Below are 14,706 nucleotides of genomic sequence, written 5' to 3'. Positions count from 1 at the left end.
TGACAAATCTAAATTAAAAAACACATTTCGTAGAATGAAATCAGAAACCAAATAGCATTTTATTACAACTTCAAATTAATAATCAGATAACTTACACTAATGTTTTCAGGTATGTTAGATGATGATAAATATGAAATTCTCACACTATCCTCACAGTCCTTTCGCGAAACAGCAAAGGTTACAACACAAGAACTCATGGTAAATAAAACCTTCCACACAGTGCTTCGCAAAATCAACATTAAAATTAAAAACAAACACACATGTCTGTTCCCAAATTTTGAAGCAGATTAAGAAAATTAAAAGGCAGGACTGGCAAAATAAGTGTTGTTAAAGCTGTCTTGTCTCCCCGCAACGTTTTTCACCATTTGCAGCGACGGAAACGACCAAGATTCGCCCTCTCGCACCGATCAAGATAAGATTGACTGTATAAATAGGTCGCTCCAGTTACCGGCAACCTTGTGAAGGCACAGCTCGAACCGAAGGAATGCTTTTTGTGACCAAAGCCCCTGACTTCCGAGAAAAAAAAAGCAGAGAGAGAGAAGGGGGGGAAAAAAAGCATGCTCTGGTGGTTTCTTTCTTTTTCTCTCTCTTCCCCCCCTTCCTCTTTTTTTTGCCTCTACTGTCTCCTCCTCCAGACCTTCTTCTTTCGGTTTCGAACAAGACTGCTCGAAGGGGGAGGTTTCTGCCCTCTTGTTAATTTTGTTATGGGGGGGGGGGGACATTGTATTTCAAAGGCGGTGGAGGGTGGACGCCTTGAGAGCGAGAGGGGACGGAGGGGCTGGGTTGGGTCCCGGAGCGCGCGCGGTATCCCTCTGTCTCGCTCGCTACATTTCCTTCCCCTGCCCTCGCTACATTGTAGCTGCGCTCATTCCTGTAACTGTGCGTAATGTCAGCTCACCCTAACCCCCCTCCTCCTCCCGAACCCAAACCATGCGTCAGATCCATCCGCTTCACAAAAAAAAGCGACAACCACCGCCACACACAAAAAAAATCGAAAACCCTAAAGCTTCACCTCCCTGCGCTGACACGCTTTGCACAGATCTCACGCAAGATTTCACGCCCGCCTTTCATTTTATTTTCTTGCATTTGCAAATGTGGGGTGTTGGATTTTGTCTCTGTGTGTGTGTGTGTATGTGCTTGTTGTCGGGCGGGGGACTCTGTTTTTGGTGCGGAAGGAGTCGCTCTGCTGGAGGAGTCGGCTCCTCTCTATGTGGGTGAATGGAGGAGAGTCTTCCTGGAGAGTAAACACTCACGCACAGAACTAGCTGATTACATCGGATCTCTCACCGTTTAACACTAAAAAATCACCCCCAAACATGCCTGCTGATACTAAACAAATCTATGAGTTGGAATCTGGTGAGTAAGCACATGAAGCAGAAAGGATTATGTGGGTTATTTTTAAATTTACAGCCACCATCAGGCATCTGATGACTGAACACTGTCTTATTATTTTAATAGAATTGTACTTCCTAATAGCCAGATTTTTGGCATCGGGACCCTGTCAGAAGGCGACCGAGGTGAGTAAATCTACCTTTTGGGGTTTAATGCTGTCTTGTGGCTGATTTTGATGTACAATAAACGGGTTTTCTGTGCTCTTTCAGGTCCTGATACGCGAAGTGGAGGAGAAGCAGGTAGGCTGCATTCAGCTCGCATTCTAACTCTGCAGAGGACTTTTGATTCTAATTTCAAACTATCGCCTTTTGATATTTTAAGGAAAGATGCGTGGCGAGGATTTTGGGAGGATTTGGGGGATTGTAACCATGTTTTATTTTTTCCAGCTGCTGCCGAAGCGAATAGACTGGAAGGGCAAGGAGCATCCCAGGACCTACGAAAATTTGGTGAGAGATTCATATCACTGAGAAAACTTTTAGAGAGGAAAAATTGAATCTCCCGCAAAAATTTTACTAGGAAAACCGGATTAGCCCCCACAAAATCGCGCTTTAGGAAGAAAAAAGAACAGCTAGTAGTGAGTGGCAGATGATTAGGAATGTATTAGAAGATTTGGATAAAAATTCTGATTATCAGAAAAAATATGTAGTTTTAAGTATAGTGGAAATAAAGATACGTCATGATTATTGTGCAGGAGCAGGGCTGCCTGAGTGACTCGAGCGCTCAGTGTGGTGAGAAAGCAGCAGTGTGCAGGGAGGCGCTTTGACTTGCGCTCTCTCTCTCCCTCTCTCTATATATATTCCTAGCACTAATGCAGCTTGGCAACGCTGATTGGTCTGAAAGCTTCTCTAGTTCATTTACAGATCTGCACATAAACACACACACAAAATCAAAACAACATCAGATTTTACAGAAATGAGTTTCTTTTTGTAGCAGCGAGTTTGTTCCATCCAGAAAAAGGCAGTCTCAGAGATATGTTTTGTTTTTAAAAGAATGATCACATAGTTAAAGTAACTTGTAAAAGAAAAATGAACTAGAGTTTTGGTTGATGGGAAATTTTCCAGTTTCTTTGGGGGAAATAAACAAAACAAACATGATTAAGAGTACATACCTGACATTGTATGAAATGTTTTTAGATCAGCAATAGGATGCATAATTTTGTGAATTATACTTTACAATAATTGTCGTAAGTATTGCTGTGGCATGGATGAAGTTCAGTAATTTTAAGAATATGTTTAGATATATAAACCAGTTTTTTCAATATGAATACAAAAAAATTGCAACTTAATACTTCAGAATTCTGAACCATAAAATACCATACCAGAAACTGAGTTGTGCAAAACTATTTGAAAACTATGGTGAATTTTTTTATTCATAAATGGTATAAAATTGAAAACGTTGTAGTTGTGTAATTGATTGGGGTGTGGATTTGGGTGGGAGAGGGAGGAAAGAAATGCATATCTGAATAAAAATCTCAGTGGCATAGCATTTTTAACTTATTTGTTTGCACACTCATACCCTTTTCAAATAATGGATAAATACTTTAATTAAGGCTAAAATTGAGATTATTTTAAGTCTTTGTTTTGCCAGATTTTTCAGGACATTGCTAAGTTAGTCATATATCTGTTGCAACAAGACTCTAGGCATCTGCCAAAAGAGCAGTGCACATATAATCCAACTTTTGTGAAGTTCAGTGCCTATTTCTTTTAGCATAAATTCTGTGCATTTGTTTATCAAGGTACTGGCCAAATCATTGAAAATGTTGCAGATTCTTTTCTTAAGGCTAGACAAAATTATATGTTGAAAAAATGTAATATTTGATGTGTGGCCTCACTATACAAGGCTTGAAGATAAAATCTACCTGAAGACAACTCTGTTTATTCAGAGTTGGGAAGTCATGTTGAGGTTGTACAGGACATTGATGAGCCTCTTCTGAAATACTATGTTCAGTTCTGGTTATCATTTGGAGGAGGATATTATAAAGTTGGAGAGGGTTCAGAAGAGATGTTTTTGGGTAGGAAGGTTTGAGTTATAAAGACAGGCTGGATAGACTGTGACATTTTTCATTGGAGCATAGTACATTGAGAGACGAACTGATTGAAGTTCATAAAATAATGAGAGGTTTAGATAGAGTTAATGGTTGTCTTTTTTCCTAGGATGGGGGATTTCAAGACTATGGGGCACATTGTCAAGGTGAGAGAAGAGAGATTTATACAAGACATAAGAGGCAAATGTTTTACTCGGAGGGTGTTTACAAGTGCAATGAATTTCCTTAAAAAGTGGTGGATGTGGGAATGATTATACTGTTTAAAAGACATTTTATTAGTTACATGAATAGGAAAGGTTGGGAGGGAAATGGAGCAGGCAGGTGGGTCTAGTTTAGTTTGGAATTATAAAGTGATTGGATTGGGGTCTGTTGTATGACTATATTCCTTTTATTAAAAAAAATTGCAGATTTTTTTAATGAATATATACAATTCTTTTGTATATTTTCCCCATTGTTAAATTTGGATTGGAAGTGAAGTAATCCTCTTGAGAATGTTACTTTTGATAAAAATAGAACTTCTCCTTCTCAACTCAGCCCCTCTCCAAAACAGCCAGTCAGAACTTTGTGGTGAAATGGATATTAGTTAGCTAAACTTTGTGTGCATATGTACCTACACCAGTTGCCTCTTACAGGTACAATCATAGATGTTTCTCTGATTTAAATTCGAAGAAAACCAAATAAATGTCTGTTAAAAATCAGCATTAAAATTTTGTAGTATTTTTGAAACAAATAAATGTGATTAGTACAGTGTTCAAATTTATACTGAATACTGTAATGTTTTGGGCATTTGTCCCATTTTGCTTTTTTATTCAGGAAGTGTTTCCTGGTGTACATGCTCAACAAAATGAGATCTCTGTATTCTGTAAACTGATGATTTCAGAAGGGACTTGCATTCTGGATGTCCGTTTCTTGCAGTGACAAATCATCCCCTTCAGTGGTTGCGGGTAGATAATTTGCAGGATGCTAAATGCTTAAATCTTCTTATTTCAGAAAATATTCTTTATCCAATTTTTGAATTTATTCAGTCTTTACAATAATGCATTCAACCTTTTTTTTTTAATAAACTTTGGCAAATTAAGCTGCTGTGGAAGCATTGCTGGTATTTTCTGTGGCCAAAAGCAGATTTGAAATCAAATTTGATTATAGGCTTTTTAAGGAAGTTTGTTGAAAGTTTGTAACACAACATTGCAGGGTTGCAGGGACAGAGTTGGGGTTGATATGGGTGCGATGGTATTTCGAATGGTTGCTGGGTACTTCATGGGCCGAATGGCCTGCTTCCACACTAGGGATTTTATGATTCAAACATTTCTGTCAGATCAAACACTTGTAAGCTTCAAACTCCTATATTCCTTTCCCTAAGTGGGAAAGTACACAAACATTCCCTGACCAATTTAAATATAAGATTCTTTAACTTTACAGAAGTTTGGAGGGACTAAGTCATATGAGTCAACAACTTATTGACAATCTAATGTTAAAAGAATATATGCAGTCCTACAGACAATGGAAAAAACATAAAATGTTACATTTTTCTAATTGATTAACATTTTCAAATGTGTAATGTTTTGCAATCATTCATATTTTTTAGTAATAAAATGCATAATAAAATAGCCAAGCATGTTGTTTTAAAAAAATTCTCTGAATGCCTTCTGTCTACATTTGTTTTAGTTAATTCTTCTGGAGGAGAGGGTAGTTAAGTTTATGGAGATTTTTGTGGATACCAGCAACATTGTTTCTTGACTGAACCTTCAGGAAATTACTGAATTGTTTGAAAATGCTTTTCATTTGGCCATATTTCCATCTATTTTTAAGTAACTTTACAGCAGTCTATACACACTGAAGAAACACAACTTTGATACTAATTTTAAAAATGTCTGCATCATCTTGTTCTACTTTCTGAATTTTAAGGCAAATTCCTGGGTTTCTGTTTTGCACATCATAATCTTGTACACCATCATGGGAATGCATCTTGGGAACAACCTTCTAAGGATAAAACAAAGACTAAATTTCTCTTAATCCTTTTTCATTGCTCATTATTCTTGGGAGAGACTAGCTAAAGTGTTTAGTATTTCAGCTGGAGCTCAATTATGAATACTTCTGAATGGTGAAACTTCTGCCTTTTTTTATTGTGACATAATGCTACAATCTGAACTCACTAATAGATATGTGATATGTAATCACATGTGAACTAAGGAGAGTTAACTTGTGATATGGCATAAATAACTGAATTTCAAATCTGTTTTGGATAGTTTTTGTGTCCTTTTTAAATTTAAAATGTGACTGAAGCATTGTGCATTCTTTTTAACTTGAAGTCTACCTCTAGTTTACTCCAGGTTGGTGCAAAATCTGCAGGATTAAATTTTACCGTCATTGCACATACCCCTTTTTACTTGCTTTTGATTGCGTAACTGAAGAATGCTTTTAGTTAATTTTGAGCCAATACATATTTGAGCTTCATAATGGAGCATTGCTTGAGAATTTACCGTTGTTAATGGTCTGTATTTTTGGGAGTCTCCTTTCTTTTAGAACTAATTTCATAAAATGCATGAGATCACATTTAAGTGTTTTTGTGCTTTAGAAATCAAAATTTGAATTTTCTTCAGTTATCACAAAATGGAACTGTGATTTTAATTTTAACAAAAAATCTACCCGCATGTATGTTATGTATTCTCCAGTAGAAGCCTATTATTTATGGCATGAGTGAATAGATTAACTAACAAGTGCTTATTAAGTGTGATAAAACCATTCGTGGAAGTTGCATCTCTACAATTACACATCCTTGCTTGCAACATATATAAGTAGAATTTTTTTTTTGAAAAGACAAACAACATACTTAAAAATGTAGTATTGATGTGCAAATGCAGTTTGTTGGGGACTTTAACTGGCATGTTTCTTTGCAAGATATCAGAGATGTGCTGATACAGCTAAGTTACAGGACCTTTTTGCCTTAGGCCAAGTATTAATATAAAATGATGCATCACAAAAATCATAAAACAATGTTTTTCTTCTCATGGCTAATTAAAGTGTTTTAATGGTGAATTTCTCAGAATATATTTTTAAATCTGCACAGCAGATGTAAGAACTCAAGTGATGCAGAGTAAGCAAGTTTTAAAATTGTATAAATTTCAGACAGAATAAGCTACATGGGTATCTATTTAAATCTACTTATTCTGTCATTTTCATTTTTTGTCCGTTCAGTACAGTAATTGTAAGTATGATGTATATTATTATCTTTTGTATAGAAATAATTCTTAATTTATCTCCACTTTCATATTTTCAATACAAAGTGCTAAGATGGTACCTTCTTCAGACATATTTGGTGAACTTGGAGATGGGAAGGGCATTTAGTTAGACCAGGCAATGTAGTTTTGGATGGGAATACCCATCATCAATTTCTGTGATGCTGTGCCTGGAGATCTCAGTAAACACGTTTTCTGCTCCTGGGGTGTTGGTCCAAAGGTCGGCCCAATGGTTGTCTTGCTACAGTGGTTTTCTGAGCCTTCCTAAAAAAGAGGCATTGCGGATGTCTTATCAGCTTTGCAGTCAGCAGGCAAAACCCTCATTGCCTCATCAAGACTCCTCTTCTAATTTCTACCGCCTGCTAATGACATATGGAAATCATTTTCCAGTATTTATTTTCTCAAATTTAAAATAATATGCTCCTATAGTTTTTTAAAAAAAACTTCTGTGTCATTTATTACAATCTTAGTGTGGGACACAGTGTGCATGTGTCTTTTCAATTTTTCTATTATCATAGCAAGTCTGTATTCCAATAGCAGAAAATATTATTTTACTGTTTATAATTGTTCTGTACTTTTGCATCAATGTTGCTTGGGAAAAAAAGTTCAGTTTTTTTTAAAAAGGCAATTTTGAAGTGTTTGCATTTTGGGGTAGTGCAGAGCTATTTTCTTTGCTTGTTATAATGAACATCTTATTCATCTGTTATAAATTCACTTGACAGCAAATTCATTAGGCAGCAAAATAAGCTGTCAAATAAACATAGTTTGTGACATAAACATTTATGTTGACCTCTCTCAAAAAAATCTGTACAAATTTTACCTTTTGATTTTGTTGGCCTTTGCTGGGTTATGGTGCTGAGACTGTTCTAGTAAATTACCTGTGGTTTTGATATTCCTTTTGTAGGGCTAGATGGAACACAAATGAAATCTGGATTGTACCACTTCTGTCGTATTTGCATCCTCCTCCCTTTTCTAAGTCTGAACTGCAATTCTAGTTCTGCACGGGAGTGTCCAACTTTCCATCTTGCTCCTCACCCAATCAGCAAGACGTTTGCAGATTTCTGATGTTGTGCAGATGAGATAGACCTCTCCATCTGACTTGGGCCTCTACCAGAGGATATTGACAAATTCTGTTGCCTGGCTGATGACCATCAACATGAAATTGGCCCATTTCAGTTGTGCACAGAACAGAAATAATTTGTAGAGCATTCTGTATGGCTGTTAATCAGGTTATGCTGACTGGCTATTATAATTTTGTGGTGTTGGATCAATTTTTTAATTTTTAATAACAGTTTAGGTTTTTTCTGTTCCTGCAAAGAAGCATGTAGTTGCTTCAAACCAGAAGGAGACTAGCCCCATAAAGCATTATTATTATTGTAGAAGCTCTCAACAACATTGTTTGCTCAAGCAGCCAAACAAAAATTTTTGTTCTATATTTTGAAGACTTCTGCCTAATACAGTGGGTGTATAGATTAATAGACTTGTCACAACTGTTCATTTTTCCAAATTGTCATTTTTTCTTTCTCCAATCGGCTCGCTTCATAATTCCATGTTGTCTTGGTTCTATTTTCCTTTTCTTATTTTTATCTCCAAGAACTCCTTGCCTTGACCTTAAGTTCTCTGTATCTCCTCCATGCCATCTTCTTCATGTATTTACTGTCCTCTTTCGAGGAATCTTTGCTATTAGAGATTGGGTGTGGGCATAACCCAAATCCACTTTCTATGATCAATATTTAACGTGTATGGTGAATCACCTTGTGACATGAGCTTTGTATTTGTATTGAAGAATTTGCTGTGTATTAAAGAAAATCACTTCAGGAGTGCTTTAAAAGACTGTGATGTCTTTGATTTAAGCTTTTAAAATTTGTAATACGTAGATTGTTTCAGTAAATGAAGTATTTTAATTGAGCATTTGTTAGGGATATTGGAACCTTTGTCATAGTTAGCCTGCATTGATGCCATTCAAATTATTTTGCTTCACTCTCATTGCTTGTCAATGTGTGATGCCAAAGGACTCTGCCTTCAATGTATCCTGAGGTGATCCTAATCTGCAGTTTATCCAATAAAGTAAATTCAGTTGATTCTTCTGGATTTCAGTCGAATAAAAATCATTTTTTTTTTCTTTCCCATAATGCATTAATCCTGACGTATCACAAGTAGAAACTTAGACAACTAACGGGCAGAAAGTGACCATTTTATCCATCATATCAATGCTTAAAAAAATGTATTTGGCCTAATCCCACTTTCCAACTCTCAGTCTATAGTCTTGGAGGTTACTGCAATGCAGAAACATATATCCAGGTGTATTTGAAATGAGACTTGGTTTCTGCCTCTAACTTTCTGATAGTAAATTCAAGATACCCACCATTCTCTGGCTGAAAAGGTTTCTCAATTCTCTGTTGAATCTTTCAGCCAGCTAATTTAAATCTGTGCCACTGGTGATTGACTGCTCTGCAAAGGAAAAAATAGGTTTTTCCTATCTACCTAGCTGAGGATCTTCATAATTATGTACACACCTCAGTTAAATCTTTCTTGGCTTCCTCTGGTTCAAAGAAAAGAACCTTAAACTTATCAAATCTTTCTCAGAGCTAAAATTCTCTGATCCTGGCAACATCCTAGTAAATTGTATTTATAACATCGCTAAAGCAATCACATCCTTTCTGTAATGTAGTAAACAATACTGTAGCTGTGATCTGACTAAACACTGCAAACAGTTTTAGCGTAACCACCTTATCCTGTATTCAGCCAGTAAATAAAAACATACTGTATGCTGCCTTGGCCACTATAACTGCCTGTTTTACCTTTGGGGATTTGAGGATTCCAAGACTCCTAGCTTCCTCCATGCTTCTCACTATTCCACTGTTTAATGTTTATTTTCTTGCCTTGTTTGCATTTCTCTGCATTGGTGCACACGTCAGGATAGATTTCAATTCAGCATTTTTATGCCCAACTGATCAGTTCATTTGTCTTTAATCTACAGCTTTCTTCTTCAACACCAAGTTTTGTATCCAAAATATATTCTAAGCCGAGGAACAATGAAAATAAGATTTAATATTACGATCTCCAGAAATGCTTTGGTATTCAGATTTTTTTGGATGTTGTTTTTCATGTGATCTCTGTCGTCGTGCCCTAAACTTTATTTAAAAGATTGATGAAGGCCATAACTGTTTTCTCAAGTACTCGTGTATAACTAGATATATTATACAGCATTGTGTGTCAGCTGGAGATATTACTTGGCACATACCCTAAATAAGGAGGAGCAGGGAAAGAAATGTATTATATAATGTATGCATACATGAACATATGACTCAGTACCTTGTAGGATGAAGGTATGTTGTCTTTATTTTTTAAAATGATAAAACATTGAAAAGAGAAAAGTGAACAGACTTTTTAAAATAAAGAGCAAAGGCCCAGATTTCATGGTCACAATGAAATGACTGTACTTGTGCTGACCTCAAAGAAAATAGTCTGCAAAGATATACCGCTGTTAATTGTCATAAATGTTTCCATTCCTGACACCGATTTGAATCTGGTAGATTGATTTACTTGCCTTGTAATAGCCGAGGCTTGGAATATGAGAGTGAGAAAACAATGCTGATGCTGGTTGGGCTGGAGGGTCTGAGCAATGAGGAAAGATTGGCTAGGCTGGGTTTCTTTTCTTTGAAGCAGCAAATGTTTAGAGAGGATCTGCTAGTGGTGTGTAGCTGACAAAGGACATGGATAGGAAGGCACATTCTCCATGAGTAACCTGGGACATAGTTATAAGTTAAGAGGTACAAGGCTAAGTGAAGAGTTGAGGATAAATTCTTTTCACTTGGTGGATGGTGGGAACCTGGAACTCACTGTCTGAAAGGGTGTTTGTTTCAGAAACCCTTGTAGCATTTAAACTGTATTTGGGCAATACTTGCATTGCCATAACCTCACAGGCTAAAAGCTGGAAAATAGGATTTGTGTAATCACATCTCTGATGCAATGGCTCTAATGGCTTCTTTCTGAGCTGTAAACATCTATTAATCAGAGAATCTCCAGGTGTCCAGGATAAAGAGCACCCTGAAGTATATGCACAGACCAAATCTGGGAAAATAATAGATTGATTAGCATTCAGTTTACTATCATTGTACAAAGAGCAAAAATAAATGATGACTGGGACTTAAAATTGGGATTAAAGCAAAAATGGAATTGTGTAGTTTATTAATTATGTAGTTTTGATCAGAATTCAAAAAATTGATATTCAACAAATAATAAAATCACATTTTAAGACCCTTGAGATTTTCAGAAATAGTCTGAACATGGAGTAACAATTCAGCTTTACCTCATTCATCAAGATCGTTTTTTAAGGGTTTTGTAAGAAATTGAGATTCCAAGCCTTAAAGGGCAAGATCTTGACAATTCAATGAATCTTTTTATTGTAAGCTGTGTGGATTTCAATGGCATACCCTGTGAAGAAATGTGGAATCATTGATAACTACTTCTGATTTTTGTTATTAACTGTGCCTCTTTGTATTCCAGAATCACCATTACGTTTAGAGGAATGATAATGGTGAACAGTGACAGTTTAACCATTATTAGTGTGGCAAAAGTCGTCTTTTAAAGTGCATGAAGCCTAGTACCTAATAACTTCTCATGATTATTTCTGACAACAATTTTTCTTTCTCCTTTTTTTTAAAAAGGTGAAGACTCATAGACATGTAGCTCCAGATCATCTGCTTCAAATATGTCAGCGACTTGGACCTCTCTTAGAAAAAGAGACTCCACAGAGCGTTCCAGGGGTTCATTCGTTACTGGGAGCTGGAAGACAGTCTATGCTTAGAACAAACAAAAGTATGAACAGTTCAGTAGCAAAGCAATATTATGCATCTTTCATAGTGATTTCTTTTGTAGTGATTCTGGATTTCTCTTAATATTTGAAACAAAAACAGGTTGTAAGCATGTGGTATGGAAAGGATCAGCACTTGCAGCATTGCATCGAGGAAGACCCCCTGAGCCACCAATCAATTATGGCAGCCCACCTAATATAGGTATGCTTTTTTACATTTATGTTGAGTTCGGTTTCATTTTGATAGTGGTCTCACTGCCTTTTGCATTTTTCATTGAGTTATCTGAGGGCTGGCAATACTGGTACAATTGCGTAGCCTTCAAGTTTTTCCATCATTAGGTGTCATATGGTGAAGTGTGTGGTTTACCTATTTCCCTGAAAGTATGTATTTGAATGTAGAATTGAGCTATCTGACTGAAAAAAAATCATTATTTTTGTATTAAAGTGATTGACACTACCTGTCACTTAATGAGGTGTCAGTTTATTAATATTTCATGCTGAAATATAAGAAGGTTTGTGTTGTTAGTTAGTACCCAGTTAAAATTTGGTAATAACTGTCCACATTGCATTGTGAACTTGAAAATTGGAATTCTGGCTTTTGGGGACAGTGTGTTAACATTAATGGATACTCTCTGTCCATTAATGGGACAAAGCAATAAGATGAGGTTTGGAAAGTCTCTGAATATAAATAATAGGAATGAACAGTCATTGCATGGCAGCATGAAACTGAAATTTAATACAAACTGGTATACTTTTAATTTCTAGAGATTGTGTCAAGAAATTTAGTACACACTTTGGGATTATGCCAATTTTAATGTTGATTAGTGGAATAAATTATAGAACAAGATAATTAATTTAACTATAAGCAGTGAACAGTGAATTTTATTGAATAAACTTGGTGAAAATAAAGGTTGGAAACTGCTTAGTGATAATGGTCAATGATCAGAAAAGTTGAACAAGTCAAGCTAATTGGAAGATTTAGAAATCAAGCTCCACTCCATTACTTTAAACGTATCACCCAAACTGTTGTTTGAATGTGGTAAAGAGCATGGCATTTTCAGCAGTGTAGCCCCTCAGGTGAGATGTTAAACACCAGTCCTGTTTGCCTATTCCACCAGATAGTAGATATCCCATGATACTCTCACAAAGTGCAGGTATATCCCCAGAGTCCTTGTCATCAACTTTCACTCAACCAAAGCCATTAAAAACAGGTTAACTAGTTATTCACCTTGTTGCTGTTTATAGAAACTTGTGTAAAGGAAGGCTGAAGTATTTCTTTTTCTATCTCAAAGTAATTCTTTGAAACACACAAGCAATGTTTCTGACAAACACAAGAAGGTATATCACTTTTTGTAAAATGTTTGAACTTGCTAACAGTTGCTGTTGTGGTGTTTCAAATTTAAATTTCCGAGATTTAGTTAAGGTGGAACAGAAGTAAGTTTGTGCTGATCCAAGTTTGTTTTATGATTCTACTGCAAAGAATAGCACCAAAGGTTAGCAACCAGGTGATAGAGAAGCAGAAGATGTTTGTCTATAATTGAACATGGCCTAAGGTATTGATGAAGATTAACTACAAGCATAGTCGTGTTAATGGTGCTTCAAGTTGAATGGCTACGTCTGTACATTTTCAGGGGCAGTAAATACTTGGGGAACATTATCAAACCAGCCATGTGAGAGAGACAGGTTTCAAAAATGTTTTAGAAAAAAAAACAATATATTGATATCAAGATTAAGTGCCTGAGTAAAGAAACAAAATATAGAAGATGAAACAAAAGAATTGGTTCATGCAGTCATTCTGAACCTGCAGTGGCATCACCTCAATGAGTCTGAATGTCTTTTAAAATGATGGGAAATTACATCTATAATTGTTAATAAGTTGTGTAAAATCAAAGATTGGAGCAATCACATTGGCTGTGTGAACTCCTTCTTTCCACCTGCCTTCCCCTTCCACAAACCCTGTTGAAAGAAAAGACCAAATATTTACCAAAGTTGGTCATAAAATTGCTCATAATTAGTTTCATAGGAAAATTTCTGAGGTTATATGCATATGATAAAGCCCCCGTTTTCACTTTCTTTGTTCCTTGCTTGGGTGAATGAACTATCAAACTAAAGCAGTCATAATTGTTTTGTAGATAATTACCAAAGACTTTGATATTTGCATAGACTAAAACTTCTACTACCGCTTGATCAGTGATTTCAACAAAGAAGTGTTTCACCAGTTTTGCTGTTTGTGCACAGCATCTCTGTGTTTATTTTGCTAAAAATCATTGTTAGTTTAACTTTTAGTAAGCCATTGTTTTTTCCAATTTGTTGAATTTTAAGGAGATTTCTTCCTCCTCTTTCTTCATTACTGGCTCATTATCAGGGCATCAGTTGTTCTGGATTAGTCTAAGTGGTAGATTAGCAGGAAATTATATAGTATTGTTTTTGGTGGGGAGCTCTACGCCATAGTAATGTTTCAGCCAGGTTCGTGGTGCATCGGGTCCCAGGATGCTTTGAATGGCATGAAGTGTCTTGAAGCTTGTACGTGATATTATGTGGCAGGTATAGATGTGTTAAGTTCAGGTCTGCCATGAACCAGAGTTTAAACATTTGAGGGCATGTAGGAATGACATGTATGTACCAATAAAAGTTGCTCAACAATGATAAATAGTGACAAAGGGATTCAATTTATCTGTGTACTGAATGGTTGTTGAGATAAAACCATTTGGAAAAAAAAACGCCAAGAACATTTAAGGCTTTACAGACATAAATAGCCATTGAATAATTTGGCCAATAAATAACCATGAATTTGAATACAGCATTGGTTCACCCACAGTTAGGTTACTGCCCCGCAATTTGGATGCCATTCAAAGAATGTCATAGAGATGTTCCAAGCTGACCAGATATCCCAACCCAATCTAGTCCCACCTGCCAGCACCCGACCCATATCCCTCCAAACCCTTCCTATGCATATACCCATCCAAATGCCTTTTAAATGTTGCAATTGTGCCGTACAGATCATTAAATTGCTGGATAACTTTGATTCATCAGAATGATGTGAGAAGTAGGAAGTTAATTCTGCAAAGAGATGTGACCCGTTGGGACTGCAATTCATCCACTGTTACCCACATCCAATGAACGAATAAATAAAAGTTTTAATAGAGGGCTGGGATGCAAAGGAGTGGATGTCCTGTAATAGCTGTGAGAACTCTGGTTAGGCCCTGTTGAGAGATCAC

At 36.3% G+C, this 14,706-nt stretch overlaps 1 protein-coding gene across 2 annotated transcripts in view; it reads left to right on the top strand.

Annotated features, from left to right (window-relative positions):
* The first annotated feature begins 1,138 nt into the window (after positions 1–1,138).
* The window catches only part of phip (pleckstrin homology domain interacting protein), a 199,816-nt gene continuing 186,248 nt past the window's right edge, over positions 1,139–14,706 (top strand). For both annotated transcript variants that reach the window (XM_060849675.1, XM_060849666.1), the window contains exons 1-6: positions 1,139–1,356; positions 1,459–1,517; positions 1,602–1,631; positions 1,779–1,838; positions 11,343–11,493; positions 11,592–11,690. In XM_060849675.1, the coding sequence (XP_060705658.1) occupies positions 1,317–1,356; positions 1,459–1,517; positions 1,602–1,631; positions 1,779–1,838; positions 11,343–11,493; positions 11,592–11,690 (439 nt within the window). In that variant the 5' untranslated portion in view covers positions 1,139–1,316. The remainder of the gene's footprint in view (positions 1,357–1,458; positions 1,518–1,601; positions 1,632–1,778; positions 1,839–11,342; positions 11,494–11,591; positions 11,691–14,706) is intronic.

This window comes from Hemiscyllium ocellatum, chromosome 3, assembly GCF_020745735.1.
Source record: "Hemiscyllium ocellatum isolate sHemOce1 chromosome 3, sHemOce1.pat.X.cur, whole genome shotgun sequence".
Lineage (NCBI taxonomy): Eukaryota > Metazoa > Chordata > Chondrichthyes > Orectolobiformes > Hemiscylliidae > Hemiscyllium > Hemiscyllium ocellatum.
This window is presented reverse-complemented; position numbering and strand designations above follow the sequence as displayed.